Here is a 19,502-nt window from a genome sequence, read left to right as displayed (position 1 = left end):
TCCAGTCTGTCTGGGCTTGAACGCTCACCGACTCGGCTAATAGCATACCGAATATACGACAACGTAACAGTCGCTCCAGTCTGATTACAATCTGTAATTCGGACTCGACTGGTATGAGAAAGTATAAAGCCGCTCCAGTCTGTCTGGGCTTGAACGCTCACCGACTCGGCTAATCGCATACCGAATACACGACAACGTAACAGTCGCTCCAGTCTGATTACAATCTGTAATTCGGACTCGACTGGCATGAGAAAGTATAAAGCCGCTCCAGTCTGTCTGGGCTTGAACGCTCACCGACTCGGCTAATCGCATACCGAATACACGACAACGTAACAGTCGCTCCAGTCTGATTACAATCTGTAATTCGGACTCGACTGGCATGAGAAAGTATAAAGCCGCTCCAGTCTGTCTGGGCTTGAACGCTCACCGACTCGGCTAATCGCATGCCGAATACACGACAACGTAACAGTCGCTCCAGTCTGATTACAATCTGTAATTCGGACTCGACTGGCATGAGAAGTATAAAGCCGCTCCAGTCTGTCTGGGCTTGAACACCTCACCGACTCGACTAATCGCATACCAGCCGCTCCAGTCGGAGTAAGAACCACATTCCGACTCGGCAATTGCATACATAACAGCCGCTCCAGTCCAGGTGTGAATATCTCACCGACTCGGCTTATGTGATATTAATACCGTACCAGCCGCTCCCGTCGGATTATGTAACTAATACCGACTCGGCTCATGAGACCAGTAACACTTTTTTGTTTGTTTTTGCGCGTACATTTGTACCTACATGCTCGAATACCACGACAACGTAACAGTCGCTCCAGTCTGATTACAATCTGTAATTCGGACTCGACTGGCATGAGAAAGAAAAAAGCCGCTCCAGTCTGGGCTTGAATGCCTTATCGACTCGGCTAATCGCAGTACCAGCCGCTCCAGTCGGAGTGAGAACCACAGCCCGACTCGGCAATTGCATTAACAGTCGCTCCAGTCTGATTACAATCTGTAATTCGGACTCAAATGGCATGAGAAAGTATAAAGCCGCTCCAGTCTGTCTGGGCTTGAACGCTCACCGACTCGGCTAATCGCATGCCGAATACACGACAACGTAACAGTCGCTCCAGTCTGATTACAATCTGTAATTCGGACTCGACTGGCATGAGAAGTATAAAGCCGCTCCAGTCTGTCTGGGCTTGAACGCCTCACCGACTCGGCTAATCGCATACCAGCCGCTCCAGTCGGAGTAAGAACCACATTCCGACTCGGCAATTGCATACATAACAGCCGCTCCAGTCCAGGTGTGAATATCTCACCGACTCGGCTTATGTGATATTAATACCGTACCAGCCGCTCCCGTCGAATTACGTAACTAATACCGACTCGGCTCATGAGACCAGTAGGAGTCGTGCATACATAGCAGCCGCTCCAGTCCAGGTGTGAATATCTCACCGACTCGGCTTATGTGATATTTATACCGTACCAGCCGCTCCCGTCGGATTATGTAACTAATACCGACTCGGCTCATGAGACCAGTAACACTTTTTTGTTTGTTTTTGCGCGTACATTTGTACCTACATGCTCGAATACCACGACAACGTAACAGTCGCTCCAGTCTGATTACAATCTGTAATTCGGACTCGACTGGCATGAGAAAGAAAAAAGCCGCTCCAGTCTGGGCTTGAATGCCTTATCGACTCGGCTAATCGCAGTACCAGCCGCTCCAGTCGGAGTGAGAACCACATCCCGACTCGGCTATTGCATACCTACATAGCAGCCGCTCCAGTCCAGGTGTGAATATCCCACCGACTCGGCTTATGTGATATTAATACCGTAACAGCCGCTCCCGTCGGATTATGTAACTAATACCGACTCGGCTCATGAGAACAGTAGCATCTTTTTTGTTTTTGCGCGTGCACTCGCACATGCTCGAATGCCACGACAACGTAACAGTCGCTCCAGTCTGATTACAATCTGTAATTCGGACTCGACTGGCATGAGAAAGTATAAAGCCGCTCCAGTCTGGGCTTGAACGCCTTATCGACTCGGCTAATCGCAGTACCAGCCGCTCCAGTCGGAGTGAGAACCACATCCCGACTCGGCAATTGCATACATAACAGCCGCTCCAGTCCAGGTGTGAATATCTCACCGACCCGGCTTATGTGATATTTATACCGTACCAGCCGCTCCAGTCGGATTACGTAACTGATACCGACTCGGCTCATGAGACCAGTAGCATCTTTTTTTTTGTTTGTGCGCGTGCACTCGTACATGCTCGAATACCACGACAACGTAACAGTCGCTCCAGTCTGATTACAAACTGTAATCTAGACTCGGCTGGCATGAGAAAGTAAGCCGCTCCAGTCTGGGCTTGAACACCTTATCGACTCGGCTAATCGCAGTACCAGACGCTCCAGTCGGAGTAAGAACCACATGTCCTATACTCGCCGGATAGCCCGTCGTGAAACGGTGATTCGCTGCAGGCGGCGGCCTGTGTGCATGGGGGAGAGGGGCACAGCTGCGTGAAACAGAGCACCGGCAATTAGACCGGGCGAGTGGGCACCATGGGGAGAGGGTCCAGCTGCGTGAAACAGAGCGTCGGGAAGTCAACCGAAGCGGATATGTCAACAGGCGCTGAGCGGGCCCATGGCCCCATTAGCCGGGTCCGATGACCCGTGGACGTCGACAAACGAGGGTGTCGGGGAGATATTGTCTTATATTACGACCACCACAAAGGTCTCGCACCGTGCCCTGTGAATAGTTCTGATTAGATGACTTTGTTGACTTGTGCTACAATTCCTGGACAAGTTCCATTACGGGATCTGAGGTAACTACGGTCAATGACCAAGGCTATTGTCTGATGACGACCTTCATTAAGGTCTGATATGATGACCAAGAAAAGATCTGCGATGATGACTATGGTAAAGCATTATTATTATACAATCACCTGGGCAAAGGTCCAATAAGATGGCCTGGCATCGATCCCACATGATGACCTGGGGTAAAATCGTTATACCTATGACTATCACGACCGACATTCGGAGTCTAAACGGTTCTTCGTTTCAGTGTGACAAAACACCCTAGACCAAGTCTGACACATGATCAGAGTTCAATATGATCCGCTGACCTGGACTGAGGCATGACATGACGACTGACGACCTCCACAAGGTCTCACATGAATCATGATGACCTGAGAAAGGTCTGCGATGATGTCTTTGGTAAGGTATATTATTACACAATCGACTGTTCACAGGTCTCCTACGATGATCTGGGGAAGATCTGATATGGATATGATGACCTATCCATATAAGATATGATGGATATGATATGGATCTGATATGATGAATATGATGGATATGATGTGGATCTGATATGGATATGGATATGATATGATTTTAGAGCTTGACATCGATAATGCAGTACTGCCTAAATCTGTTTCTGCGATCAATGGCGTTGCTCAGAGAGTATTCTCAAAATGTGTCGTCTGTTTTGAATAGGGGACATTAGCCCGAAAACTGGTCTCACGAGACCGAATATGGAGAAACTGTTTCTCAGTGCTGTAAAGCGATGGGCCAGCCGAGACGGGGCGGGACGGACGGGGGGAGGGGGGGGGGACTGCGCGGCCATGGGCCAGCCGGCGGGGGAGGGGTGTCTGTGGCTCACATGTCTAGTTGCAGGTGTCATGGATTGGATTCGAGCCAGCGCCGGCCGGAGCGAGGCGGGCTAGCAGTGAGTGTCCTCCGTCAGGTGAGAAACGACGGGTGTATGACGATTGCCCATATATCTGCCCGCTTTTGTATTGTACATTCTGCTCCGTTGGCGTGTTTGGCGTCTTGTTATCGATCATGATGTGAACGATAACACGATTTGGGTGCAGACGGCCAACAACAGCCAACTCTGTGTAACAGATCAGAGGAGCGAACGGTATGAGAAGCCCTAATCAGTAATAGGGCCCACCTATTGTCGATTAGGGGCTCGAAGGTCAGTGAGCGGCCGGCAGCAGGCACGAGGAAGGAGGGGAGGGGCAGGGGGGGGGGGGGCGCGAAGACGGTAGAGACGTGTGTCTGTGGAAGAGGAGAGGGGAAACACGACCCGAGGCAGAGGGGAGGAGGCTGACCCGAGATAAGGCACGCGCAGTAAACAGAGGGAGGGAGGGGTGGGGGGACAGGCCCGGGGAAGAAGCAAACACCACGTGGTCGAACAGTCCGAGACGCGCACTCAGAGGCGACGGACGGTGTGATGAGTGGGGATTGAGTGACAGGCTGCGAAAAATGACCCCACCCCCCGGCCCCTCACTACAACCTTCAGTCCTTAACACCATCGAGACACCCGTCGTCGGCCCGTCTTGTTATCGATCATGATGTGAACGATAACACGATTTGGGTGCAGACGGCCAGATTTTATACTGGACCATTTTGAGTCAACTTTGAGAAACATGTATATAACGTACAACGGTGGTAAAATCCGTAAAATCGTTGCTATAGGCATAGCACAGTTTACCCGCTCCGGGTGTGAGGGAGGGGTGTGGGGCAATGGCTACGTTTTACTTTTCATGGCACAAGCTAAGCCGATTTTGAGAGATGGATTTGCTCCATCATAGCATTTAGGCATAATTTAAAAATGCAGATATAGGATTAGGTGCTAGCTAAAACCATATATACGCCCATTTTTTGCATAAGGTAAATAGTTTCCGAGAAAAACGCACGTGAAGTTTCGCTAAATCGAGTTCGACGTGTCATGGAAACGTAGTGAATGAGTGCACTGACGTGGCGCCCTCGGAAGGCCGGTATGGGATTAAAGCTCAGCGACACTAAGGACTTGTGTGGTGCCTTCGGTTATCGGTAGCACCCTCAGAATCACCGGCGTAGGGCCCTCAGAGCCACCGCCGGTAAGGGCGCTCAGAGACGCCTAGTGTGATTCTCTCAGAGGCGCCGGTGAGGGTCCTTATCAGGCGTTGCTGTGGACCTTCATAGACGCTGGTGTGGAGCCGCGACAGACAGGAGTGGGGCCTTTAGAGCTGCTGACGCGAACCCTCTACAAGCCGGCAGGGGGTTCTCAGTGACCGGCAAGGGGCCCTTAGGCCGGCACAAGAAGTTTCTCGGGGTCCTTACTTAGAGACCGGCATGGTACTGTCAGACGCCGGTGGGGCCCTCAGAGTCACCGGTGTGGGGCCCTCAAAAGTCATCAATGCAGTGGATGGCCTTTAGATGCGCAGGTGTTAGGACTTTAATAGGCACTGGTGTAGGCACTCAGAGTTGGGCGTGTGAAACCCTCAGAGACACCGGTGTGGGCCCTCATAGGCGCCTATGAGGGCCCCCTTAAGTTACCGTTATGGGGCCCTCAGAAAAATAAGTGTGGGACCATTACAGGTGGGAAATGCCCCTAGAACTGGCCCCTCAGAGGCCGGTAAGAACTCTCAGATGCAGTAACGGGCCTTTGGAGACCACCGAGGGGCCCTTAAAACCGCAAGAGGTCCTCAGAAGCCAGTGTGAGGCCCTTACGGAGATCTTAGTGTGGCTATTTAGGGCCCATGAGGTGCTCTAACGAGCCCCATGGGGCCTTCTGAGTCGAAATATGGCCATCGTTAACCTTCAGCGGTCAAATGGCGCCGCAGGGCCCTTCTGACCCGAGGGTCCCTTTGAACCCGATGGGAGGGGGGGGGGGGTACGTGTCCCCTTAGACCCCTAGCTACGCCGCTGTTTCATATGCATCATGTCAGGTATTTTAGGCTCGCCCCCCAACTTGAAAATCGTTCCCGGGCCCCTGTGTGACGGTGCCCGCGCCACCTCCCCTGACCAGGTGCACTCACTCCCACCGTTTCACCCCAACTCCCAGAAGTTCTCACCGGGCTTAGCAGACGCAGCGCGGCACTGCTGGCGCGGCCCGCGTCGCTTTTGTCTCCGGCGGCAGTCATTAGTGAAAAGCGGCGTAGTGTGGCGCACGGCGTCCACAGAATACGTGCTCAGACTGATAAGGAGAAGCCGTTCCGTGTACGGCTCTGTTGGTGGAAGGGACCGAAATCTGGCGAGGGAACCGAGGGAAAAGGCACATTTTATAGGTTCTCGTAAGGCAAAAGTTCAAATTTATGCTGAAGAAAAATGTTGCCACCGAAGCCACATAACACAATTATTCCAAACGTAGTTATGATGCGTCAATGCTGGCAAAAGTTCCACGATGAATTTGATGAAATGTCGGTACAAGCCATTGAACTGAGCTTTGTCAGGTGCTACATTGAGCTCCACACGTGTTATATAATATAGATTATAGATGAAGACTATAATCTATAGTCTTCATCTTATAGTTTGAAGATGAAACTATAAGATGAAGATGAAACTATAAGATGATTTTTTTATAGCATTTATTAATGCATATGAAGAAGAATCAACACATGAAGATGCGAATCATCTTATCCAAGAGCTGAAGTACCTTTGGTTTCTCACATGCATCGAATATGATCAAGTGCATTACAGCATTTTCTGTAAAACTCGATAACATTATTTTTTAACTATACGCCTCTCAGTTGAGTTACGGAGCCCCATCTATACAGCCCGGGCTTACTCGCCTTTCAGTCGGTTTCAATCTCCTTGGGTCGTTTTCAGCCCCCTTTCAGGAGCGCTGATGGCATCATACAGAACGCGACACACGGTGTAATTGATGATGACAGGACGGATTACGGTAGAGATGTCGTCAGCAATCCTGCCCTGCCTTCCGTCAGCTTACGAATCGTGCTACGTGTCAGCTTACGAGCCGTGTCTCTTCTGGTGCTTCCACGTCAGATGAGGGCTCACCCCGAGGCTCAGGCACTCAATTTAGCCGACTTTATATCAGGAAGAAAACGGCAGAAAAGGCGGAGAGCGAAGATACTTGGGGAAGCCAGGTAGTAGTTTCACATGAACACATGAACGGGACCCAAGGGACCTTTTGAGGAAAAAATGGGCTATAAATCATAAGTGCCAAACATAGGCGGCAGAACGGGGAGGGCACCGGGGCACCGTGCCCCCTTAGATTTTGGCGTTTTAATATTAGCCCTATGGGCGTTGCATGGAAAGAATGGGACCAAAAGTCGGCAGTGCTCCCCCCCCTTAATTCAAGGTGTTTCGCCGCTACTGGTGCCAAATGAAATTTATGGTGAGCTTATTGTTCTCTACAATACTTACAATAACTACAATGAGCTACTTGTTAGATAGGGCGGATATCGAGATAATTTCACAGGTCCACGTAATCAAATCTATTAAAAAATGCACACATACCGGCAGAATATCCCAAACACTCAATTCTTTCGGTCAGTTCCGTTACAACACTCAAAATGTCATAGTCTTGAGAAGTTAAAAAAAGGATTTCAAAACATTCCAAACATGACCGTTTTCTTCAAGTTGTAAGCTTTCAAAATAAGATAAAGTAACAACTAACAAGAAACGATCAAGAACACCCGGAAGTTATAGAAGTCCCAGCAAACGGAATCTGTTTGCAATTGGCATAACATTCATGCTTAAACGTATTTTATATTTGCTTCTATGTATGTCACATATCCAGCAGCTTGATCACTCAAGGTCAAATGTAGTTGGACTACTAAAAAACATGTCTTCTGTTGCAGGACTTTGCTAGTTTAAATTGTTCCGGTGGGCCATGCGTCTAAAAAGTTACCGGGAGGCTCCTCATATTAAAGTCCCTGTACAAACGTTGCCGAATCACCTTTACGTGGCAAAAACTTTTATTCCAACACTGTTTTTTTTATTCATTTACATTTCGACTTGCAACCATTTCACTGCATTTCACCTTTCCACTCAGTCCCAAGTTTTATGTAACTATGTTCATTTCCTTGCTCCGCTAACACGACATTCAGCTCTTTCTCATTTCATTCCCTCGTTTTCTTTACTCCACGGTTTTCCCTCTCTTTCCCACTCCAGTCCGTTGTTCTTAGTCGGCTGGAGTCCTCGCTCGTCCGTTTCCATCCAAATCTCCGACAGGCCACCGACATTTGGCAATGGAAGACCAGCGGCGTCGAGAGGCACGGCCAAACTGCATCGATCGCCTTCACCTGTTGGTTGCCGCTGTTGGGTGGCGCGGCGGGCGGCGGCTGCGACGGTGGCTGCCCCGCAGCGGCCGCAGCGCTGGCGCTGAGGCTATTGACCAAAGTTAACCCCCTGACGCTCCCAACAGCCGGGATGGTCCACGGTGCTCTCATAAAGCCTGCTTAACGTCCTCCCAATTAACTTATCTAAACGAGCCGCGGCAGATAGCACCGGCGGTCGCCAATCTGTCAAGAACAGGCGCGATGTTTTCCGATGCAAATGAACGTCATTTGCATAGTCTGGGCTGCACTCAGTGGTAGACGTCCGTCGTGTGAGAGGGTCTAATCCAGCGGAGATTGATCGAGCGTTTTTAGAGCGGCGCAGAGAGTCTAGTCCGGCACAGAGAACCGAACGTAGCAGAGACAGCTCGTCAGACCTCCCTCAGACGACCGCCCGGACTAGCGGCATCTTGATGAGCTCTCGGCACGCGTGCCAGTAACGTAGAACATGACATTGGCCTGTCGCTCGCAGCGCGGGTCACGGCAGACTTATGCGGCCACGCCCCCGGCAAATCACCAGTGGAGTGTGCCGCGCTGCTGGCGGCGACACGGAGAACCACTGCAGTGCCGGCAGTGGTGCTCTAACCGCCGAGCCAGACGGCCGTCAACTACGGGTATCACGGCCGGCCGTATCACTGCCCCGGGACAGACTGGCGGGTCAACAGGCTCACGACCCGTCCATCGCGACCCGACCCCGAGACAGGAAGTCTGACAGCCAGCCTGCTAAATAGACTCGCCCAGGCGTCACCAATAAAGGAACTTTGAGAAGCTAAGCCAACGGATCTACTCCCCGCAGCGTGGCAACTCCAAAGGTCACGCGTACGGCGAAAGGGCGGCACACCACTGTTTGCCTGATGAATTTCGACTGGTCTCTCGGTCGCCAGACCAGACTCCCTCCGGACCCTGGGCTCCCGGGTGGCCTCCCAAGTCATCCGGCGACACAGAAACGCACTACGAGCGAGCGCAGGGGCTGCATGGGATTAGGATGTCCCCAGACAGAGCCGTTGCAGCACAGGAGTGGCTGTCCGCTCCGCTTTTAGCGTGCAACTTTCACCGGCTTGGGTCCAGAGGAGGTGCCAGCTACGGGAGAACCACCAGAGCACAGGCCTAAACAGCGTCAAGTTCGGTGATGAGACGCGGTCTTGATTGAATTGACGTCAATGAGGAACCACTGGAATGTCTCGCGGCGTAATTGACCGATCCCTGTGGAACTATGGACGTTAATCTGTCGTTCGTGGACAGTGTTGTAGGCGTCTGATCCGAAATTCCGCACTAAGTGAGCGGTAACTCAGAGAGGACACGTGTCGGTAGTGGAACAGCTTGCCATGCTGGAAAGAGAGGACGAACACTATCAGTCGTCTATTTGCCGTGTGGAAGGTTGTATAGATGGCTTCAATAGCTGAATTCATCATTATTTCAAAATTTAACCTAGAAATGTCATTCCAACATTTCTTCTTTCGCCGCGCCGGTTCCTCTTTCCAGCTACTTCCTCGGAAATCTTCCCGGCAATCTCCGGCATTCGTCGTTGCTATGCTACCAGCACAAGTCACAAACGTGGAAAAGCAAATCATACAGCAGTGTCGAGTTCTCATCCCATCCAAATGGTCCCATTAGGACACATGACTCCAGGATATATGGCGGTGTACGATAGGCTGAAATTGCTTCGGACCTTTCCTAAACGGCGCTCCACCAAAGCACCAAGACGTGTGCCACGATAGAAGTCGTAAGACTGCGATAATAGTTTGTTGGAAAGGTTTGTGCCGAATTTTATAATAATTAGGTGCACAAAATTAGTTCGTAACAAAACTAAGAGAGAAAGAAAAAAAGAGCGCTCGCCCCGATTGTTGCGTGTTTAGCGGAGTGAAGATGGCAATTCAAACAAACCCTGCTGGTATGACATGGCATGACCTTAGTCAGTCGGTCACTTGACTATGACTAGCTATGTCACTTTTAATTAAGATGGAAAACTCAGCAACTGTTGAGACTGCGACGAATTCTCCAGGCGCCTCCCACAAGAATTGCACATATCGACACCTTTTTTTAAACCCCACATTTGTTTTCCGGTGAATTTCAGACAAGTTGGTTAGAGACCTTCAAAAAAGGTACAACCACTCGATTTTTCTCAAGTTTGTCTGTCTTGGCAGATAAAGCAATTACCAGAAGAGGCCTACGAACACACATATTTGATCAGCATCGGACGATTGGACACTTTTAAAAGGAGATCTTTCGTGCCTCCCGGAAATTCACGGGAGAGCAGATGTGGGGTTTAAAAAAAGGTGTCGATATACAAGGAGCCTATCTCGTAGTAAGACATATGCATTTCGTATAGGCCATCGCTAATGCGCACAATGGTGCGTCATATGACATCTACATAATTAGTGTCTACCACCATGTCTATTGCATAAGTATGCGCGCGGCACCAAAAGCCCCGTAGCTGCCCGGTTCCACTCTATTGGATGAATATACCCGAACATATCGGCAATGGTGATGCCCCGGGCAATACTGGGTCACGATGAGCACCCAGCCTGGACCAATATGACCCGATTTGGGGACCGCCCCGGGCCCACATGACTGGATTACAGCGTCAAATCGGGACGTGATCAGCAGAGCTCGCCTAGATGAAACACATCTGTTAAATGATGACGTCACGGTTTAATTTACATGCTACTCTGTTTGCTTGTCGGTCTGTCTGCATGTTAATCCGCGCCCCGTAGGGCTACCGGCGGACCCTACCACCCGTAGGGGGGGGGGGGGGGCGTTTCGGCCCCCCCCTGAGATCTCGGAAATTTACCGGCCGATTTTCAAAATTCAAACGGCGTCCGATAGCCCCACCGGGGAACTACCTTGTGACCAAATTTCATTGACCTAGGTCAAACCGGTGACGTCACAGGTCAGGTCAAAGGTCAGATTTTCACCGTTCACAGGCATTTCAAGAAATGTGTAGGGAAATCGAGTAAATTGGTAAGTTATTGAAAACCATCGATGGTACATTGTTCATCAAACACATACTTCGCTATCTGAGGTCACTGATACCAGGTCAGGTCACAGAGGTCAGGTCACTGGGGGTCACAATATGAAAGTGTCGTGTGATACATGTTTTATGGTCCATTTTACATGACAAATGCAATTATGTGGGTCAGGCAGCCTTTGGGGTCAGTTTAGATTATGTTTTCCAGTGAAGGTAAGGTCAAGGTCAGGTCAAGGTCAGGTCAAATCAGGTCAAATTTCAAAATTGATATTTTTGCATAAAATGGGTATCCATTCGATGCAGCTCGTCACGGGGAGTTCAATGGTGGTCTTTGTTTTGCCCTACGTGGTCTAGAATTGCCAAAAATTGAGTTCGAAAATTTGACGTCATCATTTATGAACAGTTTTTTCGCTATAACTTCGCCAAAAAACGAGATATCGATCTGAAATTTGGTATGTAGATAGAAGACTGTAGATACCATCACATATATTCCGGTTTTTTCGAAACTCAAAAAACTTTTTGGATTTTTGGCAAATATATCTAAAAAATTGCATTTTTTGTTTTTGGGGGTCAAAACTCAACAATTTCAAAAATCCGAGTTAGCAGTTTTGTAGCCCTGTCAATTCTACACCTTTTATGTCTGATCATTTTTCTGTATCTGCAAAGCTGTAGGCCTGACGGCTCTTCTTGCGAAGGTCTTTTTTGGGTCGAAAATGGCAGAACATGACGTCATTCTGACGTCATTTGTGGCCAACCTATCATAGCCTCTGGAAAAAATTTTGGTCACAATGTGGAAAATTGATGCCCGGAGGGGTCTTGAAAGTTTGGTGGCGATATCGCCAGCCGTTTAGGAGATATCGACGGAAAAGGACAGGGGGGCCGTTTCGCCCCCCCCTACGGGGCGCGGGTTTTAACCCGCGCCTGGTTTGTATCCTGGCGGCAGGTTTGTATCCTCAATCCTCATGAAGCTGATAGTTATTTATAAAATTGTGGAAAGAGACTTTATGTGGTAGGAAAGAGCCTGAAAGTCGTTATGAAAAAAAAACGATCGTTTGAGCACTGGATGTCAGGAGTAAAAGCAGGTAAAAGGAGGATAGCAACGTCTCGGAAAGAGGAGATGACAATCTGAAAATGAAGCCCCCACCAATCATTCGATGATATGCATAGCTCGACGCAGCTGTGTTCTAGACGACAGTCTGCAGAATCTTGGGTGGCACATCACCGTCGTCAGTGTGGCTTGTTCCATTGGCAGTGTCATAAGTCGCACTGTGCGCCGTACCCTGTCCCTTACTTGTTCCATTGGCAGTGTCAGAGCCGCACTGTGCGCCATGCATCCCGTCCCGACCGGGCGAATCTAACTGACCCGGTATATAGGGCCTCGGACTGACCTTTTTGATGGTTTTGCTGTTGGTGGCAGACTGACTGGACTGGCTCTGTGCCTGCGCCTCCAGCATGATCTGCTGAATCAGCTGCAGCTGCTCTATCTCAGCGCTCTGCAACAGGCGAACACAATATACTTACATATGGCAGGTGACACGAAACGACGACATAGCAGACTGAACAAGAACGAATCTTTTTAAACGAAGCCACTGTACTTACACACTCATCCACCGAGCATGTCAAGAGTGAGACTTGTTGATCAAGCTTTGATGAAAAACACAATGTTGGTGAAGATTGGCTACATCGATGTTGCCGAAATATAGCAAAAGAGCACTTCACCAAAGACACGAACGTAATGCCACGATCGACAAATATGGAATTACGCATAATTTTCCCGACTTGATTTTATTTGTTACAGCATCAGGACAGAAAATATATTATCAAAGATGGGCAATTTTGATGCATATGGTATTTGCAAAAAGATGTCGAAACCCCTTACTACTCCACCTCTCTGACACCTCATTGGAAAAAAATAGCTATAGGTTTGTTATTCGTATGCAGCATATGTAGGTAGCGCGCATCAGTTCAAGCTGTCTGATGTAGCAAGTTACTTCGTTTATTTTCTGCTTCATTAGCAGCGTAAATATGGGTCAAATACCTACTTCAAACGAAAAATAATCTGCAAAGTATGTCGAAATTGCCAGTTGAGCCCAGATGCAGGAATGAACGAACACTTAAGAACTTTAATTAAGCTTCCGAGACCCGCCTCAACATCAAGGCCTTATAGATTCGCGTTTCAAATAAAGGGTGGTTTCAATTGCGCACCGTATAAATAATTTTCAAAAGTGTGCTGTAGTAAATGAAGGGTTCGTTGAAGCTGGTTAAGCTTTATTTATGAGAGGATGTGTGTTGCTTGGAATGAGAGCGAAGCAATGTTCTAATATCATTCAATTTAAGAATAATTGACTGTGCTCAGCCCAAGTGGGCCATAGCAGCACCTATTCCGCGCTTGTTTCGCTCTTTTTACGCCACCACCTGGCAAAACCTCCAAAACCTGTAGCCGAATGCGACCCTCACTGACAATATCTGCCGCTATCTTACCAACCGGTTATCTACCGCTGATCTTATTTACTGTTCATTTCAAGGTTTGTATTGCAAATTGAAATGATAAGCCCGCAGCACCTTCAGGGCACCCATAGTTCATTATCCCATTTCCAAACGTTACCCTCCTTCTAGAAGCCACTGAAATGAAAGGAAACACCTAAAAGGAAATATAAATGCAGCAACACTTCTCGAGGCCCGCACTGAACAGCTCCCGAGCCGGTTGTCACCACCGGTCGGCAGCGGCGGGTTGACAGTTTGTCATAACGGGGGTCTGTCGCCGACAGGCTGACAGTCCGATTGGTATCGGAGAAAGATCAATACCCGCAGATTCAGCAGGAAAGAGCATTCTCGGTTGATGATCGTACGCGGAAATCTGGTAAACGAACGAAAGGTCAACACCTAAAAAGGCCATCACTGAATCACTGTGTCACCGTGTCACTCAATCACACGATGAGGTGCTGGGTCACTAGAGTTATCCGCTTCGCACGGCTCGGGGCACCGCGTCATTAAATGAGTACCGCCATAGGCTGCTTCAGTCGCCGCTCATAAGCTAGAGCAGTGGACGATGCCGCTCGCTATTGGTGCAACTTGTGTTTCCCTGTCCATGCAGTGTGACCCCTATTCGTCGAAACAGTGCAGGATGAGAGCCTAAGGTGACATAGTACTTCCCCGAATAGTCGCCAGCTGACACCTCAGTAGTTACCAACATAGTTAAAACTTTGAATAAAGTCAAAATCATTCCAGGAGGTGAGACACGGTATCCACTATCCAGTGAGGTGCGAAGCAATTAAAGAAGTTGCTGGAGTTACGCAATAGCCATGACCTTTTACGAATGTTTGTGAATTTTGGGTTATTTTAGTCATAGGTACGCCTCAACGGACATATTGATTGTAACACGCTTAAACGGAGGATATACGGAACAATTTAACATATGCGATCTGAATATATTTAAGTTCACATTCATATGTCATTGAAAATTTGAGACTCTAGCATAGCTGGCTTCTAGTTACCGTATGACAGCGATCGTCCAGGTCCTCAAGCCTCAGCAGCAATATAGTATCAGACAAGTGGACGAACACATTTGGAGTTGTCTCCAATCAATTCCTAAGATAATGAGCCTTCTTGGAACAGAGGACACGGCTCCCGCTGACGCCGAATACATTTCCACACAATCTGCCCGTCAGGGCATTGCTCATTAGCGCATCTAATCAGCGTCGGATCAGGCACAATGCTGCCTTCTAGCGACACTCGATCCAGTCCTGTTCACCAAGAGCCGGTCATTTAATTTACCAAATCAGCACCAGATTGGTGGTCGCGCCACGAGGAAGAACCACGCCGATGACGGCTAAACAAGCAGACAAACAACGTTACGCGTCTCGACACACAGCTGGGAGATCCAATCGGCGGCACGGCTGGCTAGCTGGTGACAGACACGGGACAGATCACGTGTTATGTAATGTAGCACCCGCGCGCACCGTTTTGTGGGAGTGCAGGTCAAAAGGTCACGCCAGTCAGCCGTGAAATGTCACTCGGCTGTGACCGATCCCTAGTGCCCGGAAAACGGACTCAAAACCTGAGAACTCTGTCCCGTCCGTCGGGCTACAACAGAGGGTGGTAATCCACAGTGCGGGAGTGTTGGCCTGCGTAGCTCTCTGGTCAACTCTGCTCTCAGATATGGGCGTGACCGATGTTAGAAATGGCTCTCACGGGTGTGACGCACATACTTTATGGAACAATGACTCGCGGTATCACGGAACTGAGGACAATATTCGACTGACGTCAGCTATTGGCATTTACTTCCTACTTCGCCGACCGTCACACCAAGCGACTTCCACCAGTTCAACGAACGTCATGACAGGTGTGTGGGTGGGCGCATTCCAAAAGTTATTCGCTCGAGGCTTTTTGCAGACATTTTCCTCCGATTGTTTAGGGTTATTATTGTGAACTGCATGTGTCAAAGTCCTACAACAGACGTAGATTACCGTCAATCGCTGATATTTTATATTTTGTTCTTTATCGACAAGCGCTTGCCGCAGGTAGCGCCAGTCATCATAATAATCACTACGGTAAACCAAACAAGGTTTTATGTCTGAATTATAATATTAAGTTAAAAGAACCCAGGAGCACGGCAATAGTTTTCCGATTTTTGAACATTTTAGCTTTTGTTTCTGACTCCGAATCTCCGGCGCTATTAGAAAAAATGAACATTTAAATAGTAGCGTCTACTGAACACCTACGGGCTATTGATATTGTAAAGCTTCTGACATTTTCGCGCCTTACACCACAATCACAGCGGTAGCCACTTTTTATCGGTGTTCTGTCCCCAACCAGCCTCTGTTTGCGAGACATCACGTCGCGTTCCGGCCATTCTCAGCTGTATTTTCCGCCGTCGGGACAAAAATCACCCACATTCCTAACGCTCCACGAGCTCACGCGCGGCTTTCCCGGCCGACTCTACGCACCTACTCACTCACCGACCAGCTCTCCCTCTGCTTTATCGACCTGTGCAGCGTCATCGCCCATTCCAGCTCGGAAACACCCCTCTCCGAGCAGTGCCCAGCGGCCGCGCGCACCGCGCACCAGCAATACTTTATGACGCGCCTCCCATCAGCTACGGCCGCGTGCCGACGACGGCGCCGCTACGGCAGGTGGCGTCGGCGGCGACGCGGCCGACGCGGCGGTCACGATCGCTGGAATGGCCGGCAATCTGACAGATGGTGGCCAGTAACCCAGTGGGGACCGGTGCTGCGCCGCGGCGGAGGCGAAAACGACGGCGAGAGGAAACCACGGCACGGCGCGCCGCAGCTGCCCCGCTCAACAGCGGGGATGCGAACGGTGGTTTGTCTTTTTGGGGTGCTAGTTTTGATGTAGTTCAATTGATTTAGTGTAACGTATCGCAACATCACTAATGTCGAATCTTTACGTAGAAGCATGCTTTACATTATTATATACCTACCATAACATACACTTCTCTGTATAATATATGCAATACAGTAGTCTGTGACCTTAGCGATAGGGGTTCTCAAGTTAATCGTTCTCGAGTCAGTTTCAGGTTAGGAGAAAAAGTAACGGTGAGCTAAATATATTTGACCTTGATGACATAGCATTGCAAGCAACTGAACGGCACCAATGGTTAGCCCCTTTTATCCCTGACCTCACGTAGCTCAGACATACCCCCCCATACCCCCCCATTCGTCACACACCGGCCGATCTGAGTTGGGGCCGCCCGGGAGCGCTGCCCATTACAGCTGAATAAATCACAGAGCTGAGCCGATTGGGGCGGCCGATCAGCCGCGGCCCTGCGGCCGGTGGCACGGTTCATATGGCACACGAACCAGCACCGGCCATCATTGGAGCGCCACTGAGCACTATGGATGTCAGCCGTTCATCAGAGAAGGTTCGAACGCTATTGCGCAGGCCTGATCTACGCCGGCCGAAACTGAACGCTGCGTGAGTGCAGACCCACCAGCAGAGCTGAGAGAAGTGCTGAATGCTTCGAGCTCACAACCGTTTTCTTTTTTGGCATTGCACATCGATTGTCTATATCAAGTGATTGAGATCTTTTAAAACGTAAGATAATAAAAACTGGAATAAGGTTTATTATCGTCTACTTTTTCTTTAGTATGTGAAATAAAAGTCGCCAACATAAGACGTTACAGAGTGCCTTTTAGTTATCGTATGTGCATTCGATACCCGTCTTCAATTATAGATAATCATTACCTTCAAATAACTCCCAAATGTCGACCGTTCAGCCAAATTAAATTTCCACTGGAAAGTGAATATCAAAGATACGACATGCCAACGGTTAATTATCACCGATAATTTTTCAATGAGGGACAAACGTCCAAATCCAGCTGTCATTTCGCTCCCATTTCACACACCAATACCCTCGCTACTCCCCACGTACTCACCCCTTGTTCCCTGCTGCTGGTGACCTGGCGATCATCGCCTCCAGGCGTGCCAGGGGTGGCAGTCACCGCGGAGACGGTGTGTACCCGCCCTCCTCCACCGCCGCCCCCGGGCTGGCCGTGGATGTTTTCCACGTGCCGGCGCAGCGAGCGGGCGTCGCAGTAGGACTTGTTGCAGCCCTCGGCACTGCACTCGTACGGTTTTTTGTTGCGGTGTGTCAACATGTGGCCGTTACTGGAAAAGGAGTGAGAAGGTCAGGGCAACAGTCAATGGGTTCACGAGGATGTGTGCATAATGCAAATAGTGTAGGGGTTCTTAGAAGTAGGTCTGCTCTTAGGCAAAGGAGGGGGAGATTGCAAGCCATCATGATAGAAAAGACGATCTTTCAATCCAAACCCTCTAGGTACGCTCGCTCTGCAATGGAGAATGATGATTTTGCATAAAGGGGCATAGTCAAGGCGATAGGAATATTACTGCAGGCCTACTGAAAAAAATAAGGCATGTTGGGTCTACGTTCTTATTTCAAGGTTAAACTGTTGACAAACTTTAGCCCGCGCACCGACGGGAGTCTGCGCCAACTTCGCACCGACGGGGGGGGGGGCGGATGACCGCCCCCCCCCCCTGAGATCTCGAGAACGAAGCAAGATAGCGACAAGCGGTAAACGGCATCGGATACGCACGGCCAAGATCTACAATTTTTACTTAGGTCATTTTCAGGTCAGGTCAAAGATGACGTCACAGGGGTCGAATAAGTCAAAATGGCGGCGCTAGATATGGAGAGTTTTTCTCGAATAACTTTCGAATTAGTCAAGATAGGAACAAACTAAGGACATCATCGTGATCCTCTCGTCAATCCGCATCGAATGATATATATGTTGACCTCGAAAGGTCAAGGTCAAAGGTTGACCTCAGGTCACGTGACCTCGAGGTCATCATGTATATCATTCGATGCGTCTTGACGAGCTGAGCACAATGAGACCATCCACGCGTCTGTATCTTGTTCCTGTACGGAGGTATTGGCCAAAAACCTTTGGTGACCTTTGATGACGTCACATGACCTCACAGCTGCCCAACAGCAAAACAGACCTCAAGGTAGTGAAGGTTGATCGTATATGAAGTCATGTATGGTATATGGGGCCATTCCGACCCGTTTTAGTTGTAAAAACAGGGAGTTGATTTTTCCCCCATTGACTTATAATGGGGAGGTCGCGAAATTGACCTGACCTTAGGTCACCGATATCAAAATTCCGAGATATACAAATTGTAGCTAGTAATGACCTAATAATATCCTGCGACTTTCAAAGGCCTCCGACATCTACTGTAGCTCTGGCACGGTGACAAAGTTGCAAAAAAGTGACTTGAGGTTGGGTCATTCAAAGTGACCTGGTGACCTGACCTTAAAAGGTAGGAGGTTCAAACTTGCACACCATGTGTAAAATTGATGAGGTTATAGTCATACCAAATTTCGCGTAAGCGCCGCGGTTTTCCACCTATTCGCGAAAAACCTCAGGGGGGGGGGGCGGATATCCGCCCCCCCCCCGTCGGTGCGAGGGTTAAAGAAAAGGGGAAGAAAGATGGCAAGTAAGGTCAGTTTAGCCAACTTACAGGTGGTCCTGGCGCTTGAAGGCCTTGCAGCAGATGGCACAGACGTACTTTCGCTCGTCGCTGTGCGTCAGCCGGTGCTTGGTGAGTGCAGACGCGTTGCTGAAGGACTTGCCACATACCTGCAAAAGAATTGCATCGAATGAGACGTGTGTATTGCATTCACGAAATAAGGTGCGTAGGTAAACCACATTGGTTCGTTGACATTGGGGCGACGTTAAGGTTTTCCCAGAAAAGTGAAAGAATTATAGAACCAATAACAAATGTGCCAGCAGTGAAATCACGGTAGGGCGTCTGAAATGTAAAATATGCTTAGATATAATGAACAATAAAGTTGGAAAGCTGTTTTAATAAAGACAATAAGGATAACATCTGTATCCGATACTAGAAACACTTCTCGAGACTTCTGCGAAACCAATTCCTGTAACGTAACCGATCAGGAAGCCATGAGACGTGATTGAGAGATTT

At 49.2% G+C, this 19,502-nt stretch overlaps 1 protein-coding gene across 1 annotated transcript in view; it reads right to left on the bottom strand.

Annotated features, from left to right (window-relative positions):
* The window catches only part of LOC122367642, a gene marked incomplete at its 5' end in the record, with an annotated part of 123,978 nt that extends 104,822 nt beyond the window's left edge, over positions 1–19,156 (bottom strand). Inside the window, 3 exons of the mRNA XM_043340953.1 lie at positions 12,428–12,532; positions 17,435–17,666; positions 19,038–19,156. Coding sequence (XP_043196888.1) covers positions 12,428–12,532; positions 17,435–17,666; positions 19,038–19,156 — 456 coding nt within the window. The remainder of the gene's footprint in view (positions 1–12,427; positions 12,533–17,434; positions 17,667–19,037) is intronic.
* Between the last annotated feature and the right edge of the window lie 346 nt (positions 19,157–19,502).

Source organism: Amphibalanus amphitrite, unplaced genomic scaffold, assembly GCF_019059575.1.
Source record: "Amphibalanus amphitrite isolate SeventyFive unplaced genomic scaffold, NRLGWU_Aamphi_draft 000885F_arrow, whole genome shotgun sequence".
In the NCBI taxonomy this organism is placed as follows: domain Eukaryota; kingdom Metazoa; phylum Arthropoda; class Thecostraca; order Balanomorpha; family Balanidae; genus Amphibalanus; species Amphibalanus amphitrite.
Note: the sequence above shows the minus strand (reverse complement) of the source record. Positions and strands in the feature narration are given on the sequence as shown.